The 26,379-nt window shown below is 35.5% G+C and overlaps 1 protein-coding gene across 1 annotated transcript in view; it reads left to right on the top strand.

Annotated features, from left to right (window-relative positions):
• Window positions 1-25,929, top strand: part of LOC121417543 — a 28,275-nt gene extending 2,346 nt beyond the window's left edge. The window contains exons 2-6 of the mRNA XM_041611272.1: window positions 2,175-2,330; window positions 5,401-5,457; window positions 8,013-8,201; window positions 24,214-24,345; window positions 25,486-25,929. Coding sequence (XP_041467206.1) covers window positions 2,175-2,330; window positions 5,401-5,457; window positions 8,013-8,201; window positions 24,214-24,345; window positions 25,486-25,488 — 537 coding nt within the window. The 3' untranslated portion in view covers window positions 25,489-25,929. The remainder of the gene's footprint in view (window positions 1-2,174; window positions 2,331-5,400; window positions 5,458-8,012; window positions 8,202-24,213; window positions 24,346-25,485) is intronic.
• Window positions 25,930-26,379: the final 450 nt, after the last annotated feature.

The raw sequence follows: 26,379 nt of genomic DNA, 5'->3' as shown, positions 1-26,379 counted from the left end.
TTTAAAATGTAAACACCAATGTGTGCAGCCACTAACCCTCTGAAACGAACAAGTTCGGGTCTACGTCGAACTACTTTCATAATTTAAACTGGATAAAAAAATAACTGAACATTCTGTAATAAAAGTATTTTTGTTAATTTCCATATCATGATGAATCATGATGAATAGATCCACCAGTGATGTCACTGGCGGATCCATGGGGCACAGCTGGCCCGTGCCCCCCCCCCCCTCATGAGAGGTACAATTAAAATCTTAGCAAATATGCTAACTCAAGTGTGCCCCCTTTTTAAAGCGAGACCCTTTTCTGCCTGCTATTTATTTTGTTTACGAGTTAGTAGGCGGAAAACTTTTTTGCATGTCATTTTTCAGGAAAACTTGCCCTCCCCCTTGGAAAATCCTGGATCTGCCACTGATTAAATGTGATACGTTAAGTGTAAATGATACAATTATTGTTCAGTCTTTATAGAGCAATACCTCAATGCAGCTAGTCCAAGTGGATGTAAGGTTCCCAAAGGTTTTGTCGTCATATATGGGAAGCTGCCCCATGACATTTTATGCACTAAAAAATGGTTCATAATTGCTTTAAAAATATTTCAGGAGCGTGAGTGAAATGATTTGTCTCTTGATATAATATACTGAAGATAAAAAAAAAGATTTTTCTAGAAAATTACATTTCATTAATATTTTCTATACACCAAATATGGGAAAGCTGCTCGCAAATGACGTCACCATTGAAATATAAAAGTATAGCTTTTTAAATTTTTGATTGATTTCCTAAAACCCTCACCATTATCATTTTATTTTTTTCTGCTATTCTGCAATGACTTTTAACCGAGGTTGAACTTCCCCTGTAATGAATTAAGTAAAATTGCGATCAAGAGTGTGCTTCAAATTTGAATACTAATACAGCGATTTGACATGAGAAGGCCGTCCATGAGAGTCCAGAAAAAATAAGATATTCTAGCCAAAAGATTATCAATTTGGTGCAGACGATCTATCTATGATTTAAGAATGTCACCCTTTCCATTATTTTCATTTTCTTAGAACCTTTCTTAGTTAATCTATGTAGGGCTTACATGCGGGGGCTTTTTGATTTTTTTTTCATGGGGGTTGAAGACTCTTTACCTAGACTATTATGACCTCTGCCATTTTTACCTCTGCCATTTTTACCTTTGCCATTTTTACCTCTGCCATTTTTACCTCTGCCATTATTACCTCTGCCATTTTTACCTCTGCCATTTTTACCTTTGCCATTTTTACCTCTGCCATTTTTACCTCTGCCATTATTACCTCTGCCATTTTTACCTCTGCCATTTTTACCTCTGCCATTTTTACCTCTGCCATTTTTACACCGAGCCTTTTTTTCAAATCCTTTCCTTGTGTGCTACAAAGGTTATGGTGCCTTTGAACGGTGACATACAGATGGGTGGGGGCTTTGGGGTGCTCAAATAAAAAAAAAATCATCACCAAGAAAAAAAGTAGCAAGGAAATGAAATGAAAGATAGAAAGTGAAATACGATATTATTATCTGAATATTAAATTTTGATAAAAAGTGGAATTTTTGCTCGCTCGATCACAACTTTTTCATACATTTTACCCGATCTGCCATATCTACTCCTTCAAAATTGACTGAATACACATTGCCATTGAAAGACATGAATCCTTTCCTATTTGTCCTGTCAAGCACATAATCAAACTTGGTCAAGGAATCAATAACTCCTTGAAAATGGATTCATGTCTTTTAAATGTACCATAACAAAACTTGTTTCACCTAATAAAAGGATTTCTGCCATTTTGGCGCAAGCCTATTTTTTAACCACAGACAAAAAACATCCATGTTTGCTCAAGCATGAACGAAACTATTTTTTTTAAAGGCATTACAAAAATAAAATTTCAGAGCATCTATTAGCATCAAAATATAGATAACATCATAATTTGAAACATATCTTTTATAGACCTTCAAAACTGTTCCGTTTTTTTTATACGCACTGTATTTCGTGAATTTTCGGTAGATATCTATTTCTATATTACTATAATATCAATATCATTATTATCATCATCTTTGCATATAGATTATGTCAAATTTTTAGCAATGATCCTAAAACTCTCATCGCCACTCACACTAATTAATGTATGACAGTAAATTATGTTTTATCTTTTATTTGTTTACAAAGAAAAAAAGTCCATTCAACTACAGAGCTGGAATATTTATCGGCGTGATGCAGTTGGTTTTTGGTATCATCTCAGTGGCCTTATCATTGTACGTCATTACCTACTATCACTGGGACATCATTGATTATCCACGAGTTGGAGTTTGGGCTGGCGTTTCTGTAAGTGAAATGAATACAAACTCTGGGAAAGGGGTTGGGGATCTGAGTAAATACCGGTACAGCCATTCAGAATGATTATGAATAAGAATTTACAATCTCAATCCAGAAGTATACTCCTTTTTAGTTGTTCAATTGGTGAGATATACACACGATCCTATACACATTAAAACTATAATGATGATAATATTAATAATAGCAATAATAATGAAAATAATAATTTGATTTATAAAGCCATTTAACATGTGGATACAAAGGGTTGCGATTATTACCCCGGCTTTGGTTGTGCTGCCATATAGGCGCTGAAGAATTCAAGGAATTTCTCACTCACCTGGGTTGAGTGCAGTACAACGAGGGTTAACTTCTTGCTGAAGGAAAACATGCCATGGCTGAGAATCGAACCCATGTCCCTCAGATTGAAAGACAAGATTCATAACCACAAGGCCACGACGCCACAGAGGCTTAGACGTGAATGTTGTATATAAGGTTTTCAAACATAAAACTTACTCTTTTTGTTCATGTAAATGAAAGTGGTGTGCAAGGAAGACTGGAGGGCATTATTGGCAATCTAGGTTGACCCAATAAATGTTTCAGCGTACTTCACATTATTTGCCAGTATTCCCAGTATTCCCAGTATTTATATAATGGGGACTGATAAACTAGTATTGCCCGGAAAGAATCATATTGGCCCCTGTCTAGAGGAGGTCAATATATACGGCTGAATTAATAAAATAAAAAAATATTATTCTCAATTAAATGTTCTTATGTGAAGATATCTCGCTCCAGCGGTTTTACAATGGTTCTTTTTAGCTTCTTCTAAGTTTGAATACATGGCTGGTCTGAACTGTCTAGCATACTAGAATCTCAGCTGAAAAGCAAATTCCCTGAGCTGACCAGGAAAAATTCAATGATCAACCTAGGCTCATCAAATCACAATATTGAGCATATTTAAGAGAGCAAGAGGCAGCTCAGTTTGATAATGGGAAATGCACACTAATGGAGGCAACATGTCATGTGTGTTTTATGGTTAACTCAACAACTGTATTCTTGTTTTCATGACTATTTTCGTTATCCATTTTAATACTCGGATCAAGTTAATTCACTGAAGGCTTATGTATTTTAATTTTAGAAAATAAATTTTCACTTTTAAATATTGTGGTCATCGATCACAATATATTCTTTCAAATGGGTGCACTTATTCCCCTGTCAATATCCATGCACACTCAATTTTTTATATTCTTCAATATAAAGTATTTATATTGCGCACATATCCACCTTGTTAGGTGCTCAAGGCGCTCCTAAATTACCCGCTAAGCTAGGCGTTCAGAGCGCACACAGCTTTTTAAGGAATTACTTCCTACCGGTACAAATCTACCTCACCTGGGTTGAGTGCAGCACATTGTGGATCAGTTTCTTGCTGAAGGAAATTACGCTATGGCTGGGATTCGAACCCACGACCCTCTGTTTTAAAGTCCGAAGACTAATCCACTGGGCCACAACTAAGTTTATGATTTGATGAGCCTGGATAAATCGAGAAAATGTCCCTGTTTAGGTTTATAAGTGGTAAAGATTTAATCAAGAATGGATCTTTTAGTGGACATTTTGAACTTTGACAAAGCAATTTCAAAATGCATCAACACGCCCTTAGCGATATTTGATTTGATAACTTATATGATAACAATTCTGCTCATATACTTTTTTTAATAGTTTTCTCGTTGAATGCATTTGTATTTTATTTTTTTGATGTTGTAGTTTTTTTGTAAGTTGTAATTATTGTAAATAATTTTGTTCAGTTTGGTTCCTAAATACCTTTTTATTACCATCTATGTATAAACCTGATAGATAAAATGAATAGTAAAATAAATATTTGCAGGGCTAGAAAAAATGAGAGAAAAACGTGAACTACGTCATAGCCTATGATCACCCCTACGAGAGAATTCTGCGTAATTTAACGCCCCTGATAACGATAGATCAGCCAATTCCCACAATGGCGGTCAAAGCATGGGGGGCCGGGTGCACTTGCATCAACCCCCCCCAAAAAACAAAAAATCTCCGTAGGAACAAAATACCTTTTTTTTAATGGGAAATTCCCGTTTCAAAATGAAATGTGCCGTTTTTCGAAATGAAAATATCCTTGCTAAAGTATGCATTGTATATTAGAAAGTCTCATTTCTTGGGGTAATTGTGATCATTTATTTTTCAATAATGTAAAAGTAAGAAGGTTTTGCTCTACTTTGCTCCCGTCGCCCTTCCTTTTGCGATCGACAAAAGAGAGAAGAGAAGAGAGATATTATTATGACAAATACTCCTTCCTGTTGTACAGTCTTTCGTTTTCTCATGCTTATCCCTTCCTCTCTTGCTTTGAACTGTATGCGGGGAAAACTTGGTTACTAACATTTCCTCTTTGATGCAAACAACATAGATTAAGCTTCTTAACAAATCGTGAATTTTACAGCCAACTATACTCCCAAGCAACGCTTTACTCAAATCTAACGCCGGCTGGGTTGGAACCCTTTGCCTTTCTCATCGTCTCTCCTCTCCTGTTTCGCTCTTTCCTCCGTCTCTCCCCGTCCTCATAACAACTGAACAGCAACAGTGTTTCCTCATTTTCACCACCCCCCCCCCCCCCCCTCCACCACGCTTATCCTTCCGGGTTTCCCGGCTTCGATTATTTCCTTTTACGGATAAACGAAATTTCAAAAGAACGAACCTTCTTTCGTTTTCGGATTAACGAACCTTCGGAACAACGAACCTTATTTCGTTTTCAGATTTTAAAACCTTCGGAATAACGAACCTTATTTCCTTTTCGGACTGACGAACCTTCGGAATAACGCCACAAATGTTCGCATTAACGAACCCTTTTTTCGGATTAACGAACAGCAATTTACGTGTTCCGGAATTACGAAGTGTTTTACAAAGGGAACGAACATTTATTTAGTCTCCGGCATGTTACAGTGTGTCTCCCTAAAAGCGTGTGGCGAGGTTTTAAAAACATCATAGGCCCTACATTATTTTGTTCTCTAAATATGACGTATCTCATGTGATTCATTATTATTGTTATTACTTATGTCAGTGTTATATTCCAGCCGGTCTCCTTGGGTTTCTGTCGAAGAAGCAGCACACATGGATGGTAAGTATACTGATATTACCATTTTCTTGAATCATTTTTTAAAGGTCAAGTCCACCTCAGAAAAATGTTGATTTGAATTAATAGAGAAAAATCAGACGAGCACAATGCTAAAAATTTCATCAAAATAGGATGTAAAATAAGAAAGTTATGACATTTCAAAGTTTTGCTTACATTTAACAAAATAATTATATGAACGAGCCAGCTACATCCAAATGAGAGTCGATGATGTCACTATTTCTTTTTTTTATTGTTTGAATTATACAATATTTCAATTTTTACGAATTTGACGATTCGTACCTCCTTGCCTGAAGCACAAAAAATTAGAATAATGAAATTCCACGTGTTCAGGGAGGAATGAAACTCCATTTCACATACAATGACGAGATAATTAAAATATTTCACATTTCATTTAATAAAATACAAAAGAAATAGTGAAGGAGTGATGTCATCAGTTCCCTCATTTGCATACCGACCGAGATGTGCATATAACTGTTTTGTGAAATGAAGCGAAACTTTAAATATTCATAACTTTCTTATTTTACATCAGATTTTGATGAATTTTTCAGTGTTATGCTTGTTGAATTTTCATTTTCTTATTCAAATCAAGTTTTTGTTGGGGTGGACTTGTCCTTTAAACGAAAAAAAAGATTATCTAATGATGAATTTAAACCAGCGTCATCAAATCGGCACGATCAAAGAGTTCACAAGATCACTTATATTTTAGTAAGATTATAATGTCTAGACATGAAAATAATTATGTTTAGGATGAAATGTAGCATTAGGAATTGTGTAGTAGATATGAACATTTCTTAAAGTGCAAAAAGAAGCATAAACCCAAACACGGTGCATTTTTTCCCCTTTTGTATTAAAGGAATGGTCCGGGTTGAAAGTACTTATAGCTTAATAAATAGAATTCACTGAGCAAAATGCCGAAAATTTAATCAAAATCGAATAACAAATAACAAAGATATTGAATCTTAAAATTTAGCAATATTTGGTGAAAACAGTCGTCATGAATATTCAGTAGGTGGGCTGATGTTGTGACATCTCCACTTGTTCTTTTATATGAAATTAGGTTTATTCATTTTTTTCCTCCGAGAACTATAAAAATTGGATTGACAACTGATTTAGTGCATTAGATATTTATTGCTTCAACTTATTTTATTAAAAGGGAGACATATTATTCATACAAGTATGAAATCATGAAAAAATATGATTTTACATGTATGTAATAACGTAAGAAAACAGAAAGTGGAGATATGACGACTGTTTTCACAAAACATTGCTAAACTTTGAATTTCAATTACTTTTTTATTTGTTATCCGATTTTGATGACATTTTCAGCATTTTGCTCAGTGAATTTTACTCCATGTATTAGAAAATCAATATTTTCAGCCCGGACCATCCCTTTACAAGAAAAAAAAATAAATCAAACATGTATAACTTTGTTATACAACTTGGTTTTCTGTATAAACTTGTTCAATTATTAAATGAATTTTAAACAAATCTTGATTCTAAGTAATTACAAATAAAATATTGGTTACATTTGTTGTGTTTATGTCATTACTAAAAAGTGTCCAAAATATTAAGATTATAAGTCAATAGGTTATCGCCTTCCGAAAATTAGAATGGTTTCATATATTTGATTTATTGATTAAATTTATTTTTCTTAATTTCAAACTCAAATAAAAACAGATTAACATATGGGTATAAAACGCAATATTAATAACAGAAATGAAAAAAGGAAAAGCATCGCTTGTCTATGCGATTTCCTCGCAATATATGACTGATTATATCAAACACAAATTAACAATGGTTCAATAGAATGATAAAAAAAATAATAATGGGACAAGCTCTATATTCTTTTCTCTTTTTCGTATGATATTATGATTACTTGTAAATATTGTAATTTCGTATGATTTTTTGCTAATTTTGGTTTATAATGGGTCTTTGTTGACCCAACAAAACATATAAATACAAAAAAGCTTTATATGCTTATGAGCTATATGAAAAATTGATACAATCACGATAATATAATTTCGTTTACCCCTGGTAAACGAAAAATTAAACAAAGAGGAGAAGGGAAGCATGTTAAGTCTTTTTGAAGTAAAATAGACTGATATAAAAAAAGTTAAGTATTGCAAGAAGGAGAAGTAATGATTATTAGCACATTAACAAAACTCATACCATACCCAAGGAAATGAAGATAAGAATTGTACGATAAATAACTGAGTTAGTATATACGTTTCCGAGATAACCTAATATCGCGGTTGCTACAGCTTTTTGGAATATACTTACAAATCATAGGCTAATAACTGTAATGATAAATAACAATGCGTAATGCATGTCAAAATAATTCATAGCAAAGAAAATTTAATAATTGTGAATAAAGAAATATCCAAATTAGGAGCAGACATACAATACTTATCTTCGTCAACTTCCCGCCTCATACCCCATCACCAAGATCACAAAAAACATGGTCATTGAAAAAAATATGTGGTAGCTTCTGATGCACACTACACAAAGCATCAAGCTGTTCTATCATTGTATACCAGGTGTGTTTTTATATGCTATGGTGTATCTTGGCTGCCTTTGCTGGTCCACTTATGACTGTATTCGAAGGTATCGTGGCCGGTGTAGGATCTCTTGTATTCGCCTGTAAAAGTCTGCTTGGACCTCTATTTGATGTACCCCTTGTAAACTTGGTAGTTAACGAAAGACTATGCGAGAAGTTTGGCATCGAGGTGAGATATATTGCTTATTTTCTTTTTCTTCATTTTAATTGTCTTCGTTTAATATAGTAATTTTTGGTCATCTTTGCTTTCCTATCATTTTCTGGTCATTTTCTTCTTACAAATTTCGCTAATTTAATAATAATTGTTTCGGAGGAGATGTATTTTTCAGATGGTATTTTGAGAATTGACTAGTAGATTGCACTTCTGCATGTTTATAGAACCATAAAATTGTTAGTTCAAATCTCTTTTTTTTCTTCCTCGTCTTCTTACCTTTTCTCCTTGTTTTTAATAATATTGTCATGGGTGGGGATGGGTCTTTTCTCCAATAATCTACTATTGGACATCATTATATTAATTCATAACAAGTTTTATCGATCATGTTTTATCATATTTTTACATTTTATATCATGTTAGGTAGTCCCGCTCTTTACATGCTCATCTTTCTTACAGCTAACATTAGATCTGAGGTTCGCGTGCAAGATTCTTGATAATACTACGTGTATGGCGGCACCATGCACTTAGCAAGTTGCGACATAAGAAAATCTTGTGCTTTCACTAATTTACGACTGCTCAGCGCAGCATGCCCGCCTGTCCCCGAAATTCCATTGGACTACAGATATGAGAATCGCTACACACTAAGGTTCAAAATTGAAACCCTAGTAGTAGAGGTTGATGCAATAGCAGCACCACAAGGGTTAAAAATTTGAACACCTGTATTATGGTTTATTTTTTCCATCCTTTGGGTTCAAAACGCACCCCTAATCTACAAGTACTCGGATTCAATTTTTTCTTAGTGTTTCTTACTCTAGTTAGGAGTCGAACCCACGTCGCACAGTGGGCCAGGAGAGAGCAAAAGTGCGCCAAAACTGGTTTTTGGTCATGAAACAAATTTTGTTTTTTTTTCATATTCTAAGCTAAGATAAGAACCTGTAGGATGTCTCCATACAATATTTCTCCATGAAATTGATTATTAGTTGCCCATTTTATTCAATATTACCGGAAAATGACCCTTTACGGCTACCGCATGTGAAAATGACACGTTTTAGATATTTCACTGTTTCAACAAAACGGATAACTTAATTTATTTCTAATTCACGGTACTTTTTGATGAATGATTGTTTTAAGTGATCAAAAATTTTCAAGATAAAATGATGATCCCTTCAGAGGTAATTTTGGACGAAACCATTTGACAATGGGGGGTTTTAGCAATTTTTTTTCATGAGCATTTCTTTTACAAATTGCTGCCGATTGCTGCGCTATAAATACCATGACGGTCTTTTTTATAGTTCATGCTTTACAATGATACCAAATTTAGCTGCAGATACGTGCATTTTCTGGAGATATAACCAATTTTCCAACCACATGTTCGCCGTATTTATCACAAAAAGTCGTTCCAAGTTAGTGTCCCATTATGCGCGTGCCGAACGTTGCGGGTGACATTAAACAAACTCCCCGCTCCCTTCGGGACCGTATAAGACCGTTTCTCTGTGAAACTCACCGTCGCGTGGTGGGAGAGAGAGAGAGAGGAGGGGGGGGGGGGGAGGTGTCTGGTTCTTTAGACTGGTATCTTCCTAAAATATTTTCGTTAAACATACGTTAAGACAAGCTGTCATTTCCACTTCCACTAACTATATAGTAATACATGTAAAACAACTTCATTTTGATGTCAAACTGTTCCATCCCGTGTTGCATATATGCTGTCATTCTGAGAAGATTAATTCTTAAGGTAAGATTCCCGGGTAAGATTATTAATTTGTTTTGTTGTTCATAAACCCTACTGTCCTACTGTATATCGCTATCATAAAGCAAGTCCTACTGTATATCGCTATAACACACATGACTAGGGATGTGATTGGTTTCACTCAGTTTTCTGCCAAAAAATGAAAACATTATGAAAGATTTCTGCCTAAATGAGACAGAAAATCGTGTACAACTCTTGAACGCACACACAGGTCACGGAGTAGTCCAGATTGGACCTTGTTGTTTGGAAGTGCCCTTTCCCAAAAGCTAACATAGAGGGCACATGTCTCCCAATCGACAATCGACAGTCCACTCGTCTTCGCTCCCCACCAAGAAGAGTGGATTGTCGCTGATTAAAGATTGGGAGACATGTGCCCTCTATGTTAGCTTTTGGGAAAGGGCACTTCCAAACAACAAGGTCCAATCTGGACTAGTCACGGAGTGACCCTGAGTGCAAACAGCTGACTGTGTTACAACCTAGGGGTGATACATTTTCACAATAGGGGTGATCAAACTCACTGGAGGGACTTCAATTCACTTGTAACAAAGAAATGTGTACTACAGTACTCCTGTTGAATGATCTGATGAAAATTATATGAGTTTCACATTCATTTGAACGGGAGGACAAGATTATTGTATACATCGGGTGCATTATGCATAAATCATACTACCATTGCGACCCCTGCCCGGCCGATGGTTCAGGCATGACGATCCTGAGTGACGTCACCGATATAGACCTCAAATGCCAGGAGAGCCTATTCGACAACTAACTTCATCTAGTAAAAAACACGTATTGAAGATATCCAATGGGAAAATGGCTTTCATTTTCATGACATATACACTCCATTCTTCAATAAATCTTTCACCCCGTCGTTAACTGCCCATTCATTCTCGAGCAGTGGGGGGAATGAATACAGAGTGTCTCAAAGTTTGTGTGAAAAAAGGTGCATTTTCCATAGAACTTCTGCCAAAAAGCAGTGCGTAAGGGAAAGATTAGCCCCAAAACACGCATAGATGAGTTAATCAAATGGGATGAATCATAAAAATCAGTGAAATATAGTTTCTCCTGTACTCATTTCTGAATACCCCGACTCGATACGATTAATTTTTCCCCCTCTCCATCAACTTTTAAGAAAAAGGGTGCATATTTTCATAAAAATATGTGTTATATCGACGGACGCCCGTGCGTACGAGCAAGAGGAAGCCAAATGTCTCGTATTTTTCATAATGTGACAGATACATGGAATCTATACATGTATAAAGTTGCATTATCATTATTAGTATTTACCCCCCCCCCCAAAAAAAAAAAAAAGAAAATGAAGGGTTTGTAACTTCACATACACGTATGAATTCGTTTATCTCTTGGCTCATTCTAAATTTGCTATAAATTATTGTTAAAATCAAGAAGGAAGTGCATATTATCATTTCAAGGATTGATTGGTCTATGACTCTCATTGACTTTATATGTATTCCCCAAACTAATGGTAACAAGTGACATTGTGATTAGTAGCAAATTTTTAAGAGTACACCAAGCACAGCCTCTTCCTCCTGATGTTCAAAGTACATGTATGCTAAAAGATCCTCTAACCAAAGACATAATGGTTGTTGAGATAACAGAGAGAGACTCTGTTTCGGAATAACTTTGTATGCGCTGTTCTTGGTGAAATATATAGGTAGGCCTTGTACCGATTAACCTGCAGAGGACCCGGCCTCTATTATTTATCATTGGGATAATTATTTTAAAGATTTCACTGTCCAATACTGGCATCAATCCATTATAATTCATGTAGGTGTGGTTAATTATTGTACCCACTGAATAAAAATACCCCTTTGCAGTTTTTTTTTACAATTTCACTTTGAATTTTACAATTCCGGATTCATGGTAGGGCGCCCTCTTTAACCCTAAATAGACTGGGCTATTTCGACGCCTAAGAAGTTGATTTTTTAGGGGTTGTCCCATTGTGGTAATGAGCCAAACATTTTGAGGGGGCACGATACGGCGTATCGCGTAAAATTGATAAGTTGCGAGCGAGCAAAAATTTCGACATTTTTATTACTAAAAATCAAAGTTTGTGATAGATTTTGACACAACATTTGGAAAAAATAGGCCTATATTTCACCCTTATCACTTTCCTTTTCTCTTTTGTTTTCTTAATTGGAAAAATTGTAAGTCCAGGTATGGATTTTCATTTTTGTCATAGTCTTTTACATGATGAATGCATGAGAAATGTGTGGATGTGAAAATATCGCAATAAGTTTGGACTGGGGTAATTTAAGCCAAATCAACATGGGGCAAGTTGAGCCATGATAATTCTTATGGTGATGTATAATAAAAAAATGAAAACGTAAAAAGCCATTGATATGCAGGCAGAAAGGAGCAAATTCACATGACAGTTTTTTTTTACTTTTAGAAGATGTTAGTATTTATAGAGAATTAGCAAGTGAAAAGACTTTAAATGAAAAATTGACATCCTGGTTCTTCCTGCATACATTTTGTACATAGTTTTTGTGGCTCAACTTACCCCAGACGGTGGCACAACTTACCCCACAGATGGGGCAAGTTGAGCCATTTGACATCGCTTTTTTTTTCAAAGGTCACGATGACTTTCAGTGTGGGGGTAGAAAGTTATCTATAGGTGAAAAAGATTTCCCAAGAATCAAATTTAAAGGCAAGGTACTTATTTCTACAATATTACTAGTCATATCAATTCTAACATGCAAAATGCAAAAAGTGTCACAACTTACCCCGCCTTCCCCTACATATATACACATTTATTGTATGATGGTTTCGATCTAACTTTGATGTGAACCTCAGGGCCCCGTTGTACAAAGAGTTACGATTGATCCAATCAATCACAACTATGGAAAGCCAGCAAAGTCAACAAATGAAATGCATGTTTGTTCAAACAAAATTCTAAACATGAATCCATATCCATAAATTCATTGATTTCTTGACAATTTGGAGTGTTCTCCTTTGATTACAAAGGACATTTTGCAAATTTCCTGTAGAAAAAAATTATGACACTGATGGATTTCCATAGAGTTACGATGATCGGCTCAATCGTAGCTCTTTGTTAAACGGGGCCCAAGCCTCAAGTGCATGCATATTGTGTATGTAGTTAATTATCGCCCATTCACCGGGCCTTTGCAAATGTATTTATTTAAATGCAAAGTTGACATCCTGGTTCTTCCCGCATACATTTTGTACATAGTTTTTGAGGCTAAACCAAAGACCTTATAATATATTACTAGACCGAAAGCTGCGCGCGCGTTCAGCACAAAACAAATGTGATTAGACTCCGCCTACCGCGATCATTTGAAGACAAAAATAAGCCCCCATTGACATTCATGAGCGTAAATATATTCATATTCCGGCCTTGTCATTGGCTAAGAGCGTCATTAATACGCGATTTCCCCGATTCTTTGTCATCGATACTAGTGGTATCGTGTTACAGAAGTAATTATTCATTTGACCTCATTACGTCATCTAATTTATTCATTCTGAAACTTTACTTTCCACACAAAAATGGACCTACGAACACTCCGGTGAGTACGTATAAATTGATATAACCACATTAATTCAGTGGACTATTTACAAATTTCACACTGTATTTTGTGATCTTAGGTTATTTCTCTACCAAATTAGAGAGTTTACTATCATTCTTCTGTTAAAGGAAAGCAGAATTTGGTCTTTGAAATTGAAGTTAGATTGTCATCGTCGCCCAGTGCAGCCTGTATGTTGCTTGCAGTGTTGCGGTTATGCTGATGTGTTAACCACATGTATTTTGTACGGGCTACTAGCCGATTGGGCATCGAGAGCTAGAGAATTTCGGGCCGGTTTGGACAATTAACAAGGACCAACCCACGATTGATTAAAGCAAGAAGAATGAAGCTTCTTTTTGTACACTGTAACGTTAGATCTAGAGGGAGATCTGCATCTATCTTCAGTAGATCGAAACCCAGTCAGGAATAAACTGTGAAGTGGAGTGTGGATGAAGATATAATGCCTGTCATTGTGTGAATCCTCACTTTCAGTTTCAGATATCAAATTTATTTTGCATAACTTCAGGCTTCTTCATTTAGCCCCCACCCATTTTAACTTATTGTTATTTATAAATAGGGTCCCGGATAGGGTCTATAGTTAGACTCCTAGACCAAAAGCTTCAGTCTCTCTATTTTGGTTGTTCCGCTGAACTGTGTTGGCTCACTCACGAATAGTAAAAAAAATGTCAGAAATTGTTGAATAAATCCCCAGAAACGACGGTTATTCCTGTACGAAATAATATGCTGCTCTGCATGTTTGTCTTATTATCAATAGGCTAGATCTAGGACCTAGATCTAGATAGGCCTAACGTTAGATCTTATTTCTAACTTGGTTAACAGAGGATCTAGGCCTAGTGTTACTGTTGCTTCTTATTAATATTATTTTAGACTTAGATCTAGGCCTACAGTAGCCTACTTCACTTTTATTCATCGATGCTTTCTAATTCTAGGCCAACCTAATTCAAATCGAGTCATCTAAATTATACTTTCCCAACCCGCGACACTTACCCCAGGCCCAGGGCTTATGATCTAGGTCTGTAATTTAGGCCTAGATCTAGGTCTGGGCCTAAACGACTCCATTTACATGTACGAGTAGGCCTATGCCTGTCAGTGTCAGTGGACCAAGGACTAGATGTAATCTTGGTCAATAATGGCAATGAAGTTTAAACTTTTAGCCAGGAATAAAAGACATCAAATCCATATAGGCCTAGATCTCAGTTTAGAACCAAAGCTTTACTTTCTAGGTCTAGATAGATCGAGAGTCCATCGTTACTATCTAGATCTAGACCTACGAGTAATTTAGATACGCGAATGCTGTTGCACAGCTCTGAGTCTTGGACTAGATCTATACTTTCTTACAAATAGATCTAGACCTAGTGCATGAGATGATATTATGTTAAAGTCAAATGAAATAAGATTCGGAAATAAAAAGATGCAGATGTTTCTTTTTTTGGGGGGGGAGGGCAGACATTTGAAAAAATTTAGAGAAACCTAAAATTCAGAAAGCGAGGGCCAGAAGTAACCAATATTACCTAGGCCTATGGCCGTTTTGTGCATTTTCTAAAATAAAATTGAAGGATGTCATGCAATTCTTTTTTTGATGAAGGTTTTCACATTTCATCTCTTACCCAAATCCCTCCCCTATACATACGGCCATGAAAAATATCACTTCTTATTATTGTACTCTCTTTTCTTTCACAAACAGGTTGAGTTTGAAGGACAAGAAAAACAGTATAGAAGTCTACCTGTATGGTTCAAGATGATGATCATAAGTGCATGCATCATTTTGCAGATTCTCATCCAGGTATAAAAGTTAAACTAACCCATTCAAAATTACAGATACATTACATGCATTGAATGTTAACCATGTTTACATTAAATAAAAATAACCTGAGCCACAAAGAGGTAGGATCTGTACGGAACATACACTTCTTAAATATACAGGCTCTCGAGTCTAAAGTAGAACCAATGTCAAAAGTTATGTACTTTGGGCAAATTTATAAAACATGTAAAATTAGGACATGTCCTTGATCTACTAGTAATTAAATTGCCTTTTTATTTCCTATTTGTTTATAAACAAAGCAATATTTATTTTTCATGAGTTATATTTTATAAAATTCATTTTATTCGTTCTTTAGTGTGATATTCATATTTGTAGATTTACGATATTTTTTGGTTTTACATTTTGTCTAATAGGATGATGCAATTTGACAATTTCCATGGAGGTGATTGATGATGATAAATAATTGGTGAAGTAGGCCTAATAGAACAGTGCCTGGACCACAGAGAGAAATACAAACTACAGCAGTTATGAGTGAGTGAGTGAGTTAGTTAGTGATTATTTTTGATAATGGAGGTTGTTCACATATTTTTGGCAACAAATAGACCTGCCTTTGAAAACCCATTTCAATTTTGTTTCTAGATTATAGTTAGTGTCGTTTTTAATTACAGATCAAAATATTCTGTGCAACAAAACATATCAAATTCTGACTATTCATATAATTTACATATGTTAATTTATATATTCATATTTACAAAAAATCTCTGTCATTTTTTTCGAAGAGTACCTGTAGTTAGAATGGAGAGTGGTATGTAAACTGCAGAGAACATGTTTAAGTGATATGCTTTATAGAAGTACAACTTTATAATTAGAAGTAAGATTTCCTATGGTATGTGTTAAAGAAACATATATACCTATGCATAGTCTCACTTTTCTTAAAACATTTGTTTTATAAATCATGACAATTTAATTGATTTTCTTTCTCTATTTTTTTCAATCTGCAGGACTGGTGTAACAGATGTTTTCATTCAAGAAATCCAACTATTCAACATTGAAGACTTAGGAACCACGTGATGAAGATGGAAAGGTTTTTTTTTCCAAGTCCAATTAAAAAAAAAATTATTATCACAACCCAAATTCATGACGTATGAAATTTCTTATTGATTTTCATTAAAATTGGTTGCAAAAAGAGAAGCTATAAACATACAAATAGGAGCAGCGGATTGAAGTTGCTTGAAAGTGGGGGGGGGGGGCACAGGGAAATGCTGTTTTATGTGAAATTATTAAAAAGTTGCGAGCAAGCCAAATTTTGACATTTTAAAAACAAATATCCAATTTTGTGATAGATTTCGACAAAATATTCAAAATGATATATTTCACCCTTTGCTTTCCTTTTTCTTTTTTTCCCCTTGGTCGTTTTTTTTTTGGGGGGGGGGCAAGAGCATTGGCTGCGGAAGGCAAAAAATTTAGGGGGGTCCACCTGAATTTATCCACCTAAATCTTAGAAGGGACAACAAAAATTTCCAGTAAAAAAAAAGGTTGTCAACCACAATTTTAGGGGGGGGCACAACAATTTTAAGGGGGGGTCTACCTGAATTTAGGGGGGACGCAGGAAAAAAAATTGACGAGCAAAAAAAAAAGATTCTCAACAAAAAATTTAGGAGGGGGGACTGTCCCCCACCTCAAATTTAGGGGGGACAGGTCCCCCTATCCCACCGCTTCCACCGCCTATGGGCAAGAGTCCTTCAAGGCCCCCCCCCCCTCCATCTGTACGAACCTGCTTATATACCCCACTCACATGAATTATTAAACTTAATGCACACAGGATTTCCTTCAGAAGTATATTATAGAAATGAAAATATTGTTTTCTTGTTTCAAAGGGCACTCGTCATTGTGACCATAAAACAGATCCTTCTCAAGTGAAAGGGGCTCAGAACAAATTCTTTAGAAGCGCTCTTCTTGGGTAAAAGGGGGCAGTGATTCAAGAAAGGGCACTTTCAAGAAGGCGAGGGGGCACTTTGTATTACATGAAACGGGCTCTCAGATGGAAGTGCACAGAATACGTGGGGGGCATTTTTGGGTGAAAAATTGCATATAAGGAAGAGCACTAATTGGTATTACCTAAAACAGGTTCTCATCAGGTGAAAGGGACACAGTACACGTTCGTGAGGGGGCATTTTCTTGCATAAAAAGGCACTTTTCAGTGCTTCAAAAAGTAGGGGGAATTGTGCCCCCCCAGCATACAAAAACATATTTATTTTGGTTCAAACTATTAACATACGCTTAAGAAAAAGGTAAAGCTTAATCCTCTGATAATGTGATTTTTTTCTGGATAATTAATAAAATTCACCACTAACCAGAAAATTCTTTCATTTGTGTTCATATAGTATTTGTACCGAGCTAAAATGAAAGGGATTTGGAATTGGCAAAATTCAAAGTGAGACGGAGATCGAGAGAGGGAAAGAGTGATGAGAAGTGGGTTGAAAAGAGATGAGAAAGAAATGGAGGGGCACATAATTATGAAGAGATAATTTAGAGGGGGTGATGAGAGAGCTAGTGTTGGAAGTAGGAACAAAAGGGGTGGAAGAGAAATAAGACGAGATTTTTGGAAACCAGGAGACAGATAACAAGTGGGAAAATAAGGAAATATATGAAAAGTTAAGTTGCAAAAGGGGCTAGGGCCACTCCAAGAAAATATTTTTTTTATTCTCCCATATTGCAATATTCTTATGCGAAAATGAATTTTCATGAAACCCTACCATTAGAAATTCAAAATTGGGTATAAAAGAAATCTACTTATCTTCATATTTTTTTAAGATATTATTTTCCAGAAAAATTATGAATGGACCTAACCCCTTTTGAAAAAAGTGAATTTTCTTTTTTTAGTTCACCTTTTTATGGGAATTTCAACTTTTGTATGGTATCATCTTATAGAGCTACTAAAAATCAATTAAGACATAAAAATCAAATTTGATTAAAAATGGACCTAACCCCTTTTAAAAGTGAGCTCTTCATATGTAGGAGAAAGGCGTCACAAAAGAACATGAGTGGGAAAATAAATGGAAAAAAAAAACAGAGTAAGAAATGCTGGAGAATAAAGGGGACAGGAAACATATTGAGCATGATAAACTGGGGCCCGTTTCATCATGAGTTACAAGTATGGTAACTACGAATACCAATCATAATCAAGGTTCCCACGGTTATCACAATAATAGCGATGTTTAAATAGCTCAGTGTAATTTTTTTTTTTACTTCTCCAAATTAAATTTTTAACAAGAAATGACTCTTTTAGTGGTGAAAGTTATTTTTTTCAGTATTCATACTCAACCAGTGAAAATGAATACCATCATTGTAATAACCATGATTTGCCCCCACCCCACCTCCACCTTTTTACCTAATCGCGACTTGATCTACTCTTTTCATCTTCCCTTTTAGAATTAGCATAGGCCTATAAGACGCAATAATACATTGTTTTGTTTTTAAGTGATATCGCTTGTGATATCGATACTTTATAAAGCGCAACGTATCGTCTCAGATTTGCGCTTGCTTGATTCGCTGAATCCTTCGCGTCACGAGCGCGTAACAAAATGAATACATTAATAAATTTGCCAAGTTGACCTTTGTCATTGCGCTGGTGTGCGTATTGTCTAATACACGTACAAAACCACAGTTGACGAGGGAGCATCGTACGAAATTAATATTAATGGGGGCTTATTTTAGCTTCTAATGGATTAAACAAAATGGCGGTAGCTTCGGGGGCCTGGGCTCAACTACCCCAGACGGTTGCACAACTTACCCCACATATTGGGCAAGTTGAGCCATTTGACATCGTTTTTTCAAAGGTCACAATGACATTCAGCGTAGGGGTAGAAAGTTATATATAGGTGAAAAATATTTCCCAAGAATCAAATTTAAAGGTAAGGTACTTATTTCTACAATATTACTAGTCATATCAATTCTAACGTGCAAAATGCAATAAGTGTCACAACTTACCCCTCCTTCCCCTAAATATCATTACAGTCCATCGAACCGATATTGCATCTTACGTGGATTATAGAACAGTTCTTAGTTACTTCATTGGCAATTTGGTTCAAATGACTTTCAAAGAAAGATATTATGTAAACATGCCTTACATAGCAGGATGAAGAAATGGACCATGTGACTAGAATAGCCAAATTAACAATCTGATAAGGTTTTTGGTGCATTTCTACTTTCTGCATGTTAAAATGTTATGACAACAGTGGACGCATTTTTGCCTTTTCTTGATGTAATGAAAAACACAAATCAAAAGAATAAAAGAGTAATCAAGACATCAAAGTTGGTGCCTATCTCAACAAAAATTAAACCCGCATGTCAATTTAGTACCAATGATCAGAATCTTCTGATCATGCGCTGAATGGAACTACGAACTGGCTTATTGGTGGATCGCTGGCAATTAAATCCTTGGGTCATATTCACCATGTTCACTTCTCCAGCTTAACCATTTCGCATGCGTTGATATCTGTACAGAAAAGTCCGTCTGAAATCTTTCCGGATTTTTTTTGGGCTCCGCCTACACAAATGGCAAGCACTCTCGCACATAATGTGAAAGACATATGCCCCGTGGGCATTATGTTTTACTCTCCCCCTAAACGGGGGATTAGATATCGAATTATTCTTACATTACAAATTATACCTAGATGGTTATGCTTTTCAGATTGTATTTTTATGTTGAAACCCGGAATGCATTATTCTTATGAAAATCTTGTTTTGATGGGAAATCGATAACTTATTTTGGGTATAGGTTCCCTGTACAGACTGCAATAGGCCTAATATAAAAATGTATCTAGAGGTGCGATGATTGACTGCTGCTTCCATAATCAAAGAAGGGCTTTCGAGCTCTACGAGGACGATATTGTGGCTCTCGATGGTTTGTAAAAGAAGAATCGTCTCAAATCGGATATGTCAAACAGCAGGTCTAATGTCCCCGTAATGGTTGCGAAAGTCAACATTTTCTTTATGATAGGGCTAAAAGTCTCATTCAAAGTCAACTAGGTCGTAAAAATCCGTTTCCGTCGTTGAGCGAAAAGTGCTTATTCTCGTTTTTTTCAGCCATTCTCTTTGTTTATTGTATATTGCGTGTCACAAATGTTGTAAAATTTGAAATATCCTAAAGCTTTTTCTACATTGGAACATCGTTACAGATCTCTTTAAGCAAGTCACGATATACCTAATTTAAAATATTTCCGCTTGAGTGAGCACCACCATACAACGTGCATTAAAAATGATTTGATCAAAGCTTAAAAAAAATCATTATATGAATTAAAGTAGACGGACTCGGAAGATTGATTTGAAGCTATCTTTACCTTTTTAACTAGCTTGTTTCCTCGCCCCAAAACACTTAATAGAATGCCATTATGCCCCACCCCCTCCCACACATTGATGATATCTGCTTTACATGGAGCAGTGATTCATATGAAATGGATTAGGCTTCATTTTCCTCCTGTTGATCATCGTCAAACTTGAAAAAAAGTGAAGAGAAACATGTATTAAAATGAAACGATACAAACTTTTAAAATGCTCGAGATGTCTGAAGTATATTTTTGTTTACGATAATTTATGTCCTCAGATCTAGCTGGCACAAAGAGGCAAATATCGTGCTTCCCTAGGGTTAAAATGTAATTTGGGTGGGAAAGTTGTCACAAAATGTTCAAACGTATCTGATTTTTTTTTCAATTTCCTAAAACGCTTAAGAAATGTATTGCATGGTCAGCTTGGTTTCGCTTGTTTTCTAAAAACCGACTTCTGCAAACTTAACAAAAATGGAAAGTACTCTCGAAAAATTTAACATTCTGTAAAAATGTTTACTTTAATTTGATAGACGAGACTCAAACCCTATAATATATGTGAAAAAAAATATTTTTATGTTGTATATTTTCCAATTCTCGAGACTTTTTCAAAATGTAAACTTTTTTATCGATACGCACTGTAGTTTATTTATACAGTGTCACAGACGTATCCCCACACAAGTCCATTGATTTATGGGTTTTACGCCTTCTTTCGTGTACATAATTAAAATTCTCATTTATGTTTTTTTTTATTATATATTGTTGATTTGTATAATTTATAATGCCGATTCGAATGCAACTTAATGTTACTTTAATTGGATTCAATCCTGATACCATATTATCATGATGATGTAGTATAGATAGTCGTATATATGCATGATGACGGCTATATTTTTATTATTCTCGATTTTTTTTTATTAGTATTAAATGAAATCACCCTTTTCTGACATTGTTAAAAGAGGTGAAGGGAGAAATAAAGAAAACATAAGAATGAAATAGAATAAATGTTCATGTTTGTGTGTTATACCTAACATTACTTTATTTTTAATTTACCCCTCTCTGCATACAAGTGGATGAGGGTGTGCCCATAATTTTCCAATCTTACTTTGTGTTTGTGTTATTTTTCCCGGTTCATGAGGTAAATAAGAGGGTAACAGATGAAAGAAAAAAGAAAATTCGAATGTAAGAGGGCTTATAAATAAAATAACAATAAAAGCCGACAAGAGTCTTCAAAATGACTAATTGCCATGTTGCATTAATCATCTAGTCATTAATGTACGTAGTAACTAGTCGTGTTTTAGAAATAAAGCTAACATGATATACTCATTCATATGGACCCCATCCCCGCCGAAATACAGATGTGGGCTATAGAGGGGCCAGGGACCCAACAAAACCCTTCACGGACTCCATCCCGCCGAAAAACAGATGTGGGCTAAAGGGGGACCATGGACCAAACAAAACCCTTCACAGACTCCATCCCCGCCGAAATACAGATGTGGGCTATGGTATATATATATATATATATATATATATATATATATATATATATATATATAAATATATATATATATATATATATATATATATATATACATACCATAGCCCACATACGTATTTATTTATACATTAAATATGAAGCACTAGCGTAAATCCGTGTTGATGGGTGTTGATGCAATCATGTTTTTAGATATGCAAGGAATTGTCATTGATATGTCAACAGTGGCGTACCGTAGCTCACAGCAATGGGGGGGGGGGCACCAGCAAAAATCTTAAATCACTTAGTGAGCGCGCGAAGGGCGCTCAGTTATCCTGACCTAATAAAGAAATTTTAAGGACAATGTCATTAAACAGATATGTATCTCACTGATCAAATAATACGAGTGCGAAGCGCGAGCTGACATTTTTGTATATTCACACCTAAAAAGGGATATTATAATCAAATTTGTGTAATCACGATAGGTACCTGTCTCGCTAAACAATGCGAGCGCGAAGCGCGAGCTGAAGTTTTCGTATATTTTGACCATAAACAGCGAGATTTTAAGGAATATATTTTAGAAATCCATTAAAATATGCATATCTCACCATAGTCATCTAATGCGAGTGCCAAGCGCTTGCTAATTTTATTAGAATTACATCTGAACACATGAAGCACTTTTGTAGTCATTGCAATCATGATTGTCATATGCATCTCACTAATCAAATATTGCAAGCGCGAAGCGCTAGCTGAAAATTTAGATAATTCAGACCTGAAGTGGGGCATTCTAAGGTTTCTTTGTCATGTTTGTAGGAATTAACTAGGACCATACGTATTTCATTAACCAAATGATGCGAGCGCGAAGCGCGAGTTGAACATTTTTGTTATTGAGATCAGAAGAAGGGACATTTTAAGGACTGATTTTAGGAATTCATGAAGAGCAGACATATCTCACCAATCCACTAATGCGAACGTAGTCACGGTCAGGAAATGTTTCATATATACGAAGACCTTAACAAGGGGCAATAACTTTTTGAGTCATGTAAGAGAAGCATATGTCACTACATAAAACAGTGATTACTCAAGTGCTATGAAATATATTTGGTTTACATTGACTTGAAAACGGGATGTTTTAGTACAACAGGATCTCGTTAAACAGACAATGCGATCACCAGGAACAATGTTTCATAAAGTTATGATAAAAAATGTTTCTTATGTAATGTAACATAACATAATTATGATATAATATAACATTATATTGAATAATATTTTCTTTTTCCCACTACGTTTCTCTTCTTTTCTCCTTTTCCCCCTTTCCCTGCTTTTTTTTGGTCAGCCAATGGGGGGGGGGGATTTGTCCCCCCATGCCCCCCGCCGTAGTTACGCCACTGTATGTCCATATGGCAAATAACCCTCCAATATTATTCTCTTTTTTACCTCATGATGATTTAATGGTTTTATTAGAGATTACATTCAAATTTTTGACATTCCATCTTAATCCCTTCCCAAAGACCCCAACATTGATAAATTGGAAGAAACGGGGGTTTGTTTCTCTTCAATGTTATAACAAGGACATAAGTATTTCGTTTGGAAATGGTTAACTGGCTCTTTATTTGCATTTTATGATTTAATGATATTGTTTTATTTGTTAACCGGTATTTCAGGAAGAATTTTCACCAATAAAACAATTGTTTCTTGTGATTTTTTTTTATTTCTTTCGTAAAAAGTGGGGGATGTTGGCACAGGCCACCCCCCTCCTCGAAAAGTGGGGGGGGGGTATATCCCCCATTCCCCAGGATTTACGCCAGTGATATCAAGTCAAAATCTACCACAAAGTTTATCTTTTTGTTTGAAACATGTCAAAATTATTACTCGCTTTCTTTGCTCGCTCGTAGTTTTTTTAGATGTAAATTTTGCCCTGTATGCCGTATCTGTCTCAGTAAAAAAATGTAGACGCCACTGGCACCCTAAAATATATCTTTAAAAAATTCCTGAAGAACAAGATTTGTGTCACTCATCCCCCACTATTAACACTGACGTACACCCATGATCATCATCATCATTCATCGGTCTAGTTAAAGACAAATCAAATCATGTTGAATAAGAGGCAAATGGCTAATCTTGGCATTAAGATTGTTGTTTCTTTTTATCGATCAGGAAGCTGTTATCCTCCACGGAGTCCTAGGGGTCATTGGTTTAATCGAGTGTGTTCTAGGTATTGTGGGTTCTGCATTTTGTTGCAATGGTCTTTGCTGTGGAATGCCTACACACGTGATACCTGTCAATGTGGTAAGTTGATCATTATGAATAATACAAAACATTCATATTGTGTGATATGAATTCCACAAAACGCTATTTTCTTCCCCCCCCCCAAAAAAAAAAAACATTTTGATTTTTATTTGTGTTGTGCTATCAGACACATCTACCCCTTCTATAAGAAAAATATTTGCATTCATAATGTTCGATATTAGGAAAAGGAGTTGTTTGGAAGCTGCTCGCATATGAAGACGTCACATGAATATAAGAGCAGCCAATCATATCACCCGCCAATCGTAATAATCACAATAGTTATAATGGTCACTAATCATAATGATGATATCATAATCTTCATATTGGTCGCTAGTGATAATCAATGACGAGGGTCGCTATTCATAATGAAGAAAGGGGTGGGGTCACTAATTATAAGGAAAATGGTCCAATATTAACATAACTAATCGTCATATAAGAGGGTCACTAATCATAAGAGAGTCGACAGCCATAATAAGAGAAGAGGGTCGCCAATACGGGTCGCTATTCATAAAAGTAGATTTTCGCCGGTCATAATAGGAGAAAAGGGTGGCTAGTCATAATAGAAGAGGGTTGCAAATCTTCTATCATAACTAGCAACACCCTTCTTCTATGACGAGCGACTATTTTGCCATATTATGACTGGCGACCATCCTATTATCTTATTATGATTAGCGACCCACTTATACTATTATTACTAGTGACCCTTGCGTTTATGAATGATGATCCTCATCTTGCATTATGAATATCGAAACGTATGACTTACGGTCCTTATGATTTCATGACCCACTCCCCTTTTATTACTAGCGAACCTTTGTGTATAGGAATTTACACGTTATAAATACTGATCATTTTGACTAGCGTTCCTTATGACTAGCGGGCTTACCCCAATAGTTCAACGTAAACGTAACATCCGGGGAATCTCGTTGATATTTACATTGTCCCTTAATATTATCCGCGCCGCTTAGTATATTGATATTCATTTAAGTAAGTGTAGTTACTTACCTTAACTAGACAATCTCATTTAATTGAGGTAACTTCAGCAACCTACTTGCTATAATAATCAATTCAAAGAAAGTAATATTTTAATATCTTAAGTAATAACAATGATGTTTCTTTTGTTCATTTCTCCCGACCTTACAGTAAAAAGAGAAACGGAGTACCAGTAAAGTCAATTTTCGACGTACCCCACAGAAGGGGCGGATCTGGAATTCAAGGGGACATTTTTGTTGTTAAGTTCAGAAAATCCTGACAAGCAAGAAATTTTGCCAACAGTAATTTCTGAACCAGGAGGGGTTTCGAAAATAATTTTAAATGAGCTTGTACTTTTATAAGCTATCCTCTGAGTGTATGTTATGGACATATCTTATGTCACGCTTTAGTGAGTAAGAAGGCAAAATTTGCACTTTTTAAAAGCCACAAGGCTAACATCATGACTATGGTTACATTTTATTGGAAATAATTCCTAATTTTTTAATCCTAATTGTTGAGAAGGCTTGCAAAAGGTACTTTCTAGAATACAATAGGGGAAGGCGGGGTAAGTTGAGCATAGGGGCAAGTTGAGCCACCAGCCCCAGGCCAATAATGAATGAGTCAGACATTGTGGTGGTGTCATGTATTGATGACCCATAGCATAACCCCTAACCCCACCATATTGTTTTCAACTTTGAAACAAAAAGTAGTTTTTTAGAGGGAAAAATATGAATTTCAGCCAAAAAAGTAAAAAAGAGTGTGAAATAGATAACTGCTTTATAAACACACACGTCTTTAAATATAATAAAGACATGATAACAACATTATTAGTCCAGATATGGATCTTCATTCTTGTCATAGTCTTTTATATGATGGATGCATAATAAATGTGTGGATACAAAATTATCGCACTAAGTTCGGACTGGGGTAAGTTGAGCCAAACAGCATGGGGCAAGTTGAGCCATGGTAATTCCTATGGTAATGTATCTTAAAAAACAAACAAACCATAAAAATCGATTGAAATGCTGGCTGAAAGGAGTAAATTTACATGGCTGCTCTTTTCCT

The sequence above is a fragment of the Lytechinus variegatus genome, chromosome 6 (genome assembly GCF_018143015.1).
Source record: "Lytechinus variegatus isolate NC3 chromosome 6, Lvar_3.0, whole genome shotgun sequence".
NCBI lineage: Eukaryota > Metazoa > Echinodermata > Echinoidea > Temnopleuroida > Toxopneustidae > Lytechinus > Lytechinus variegatus.
This window is presented reverse-complemented; position numbering and strand designations above follow the sequence as displayed.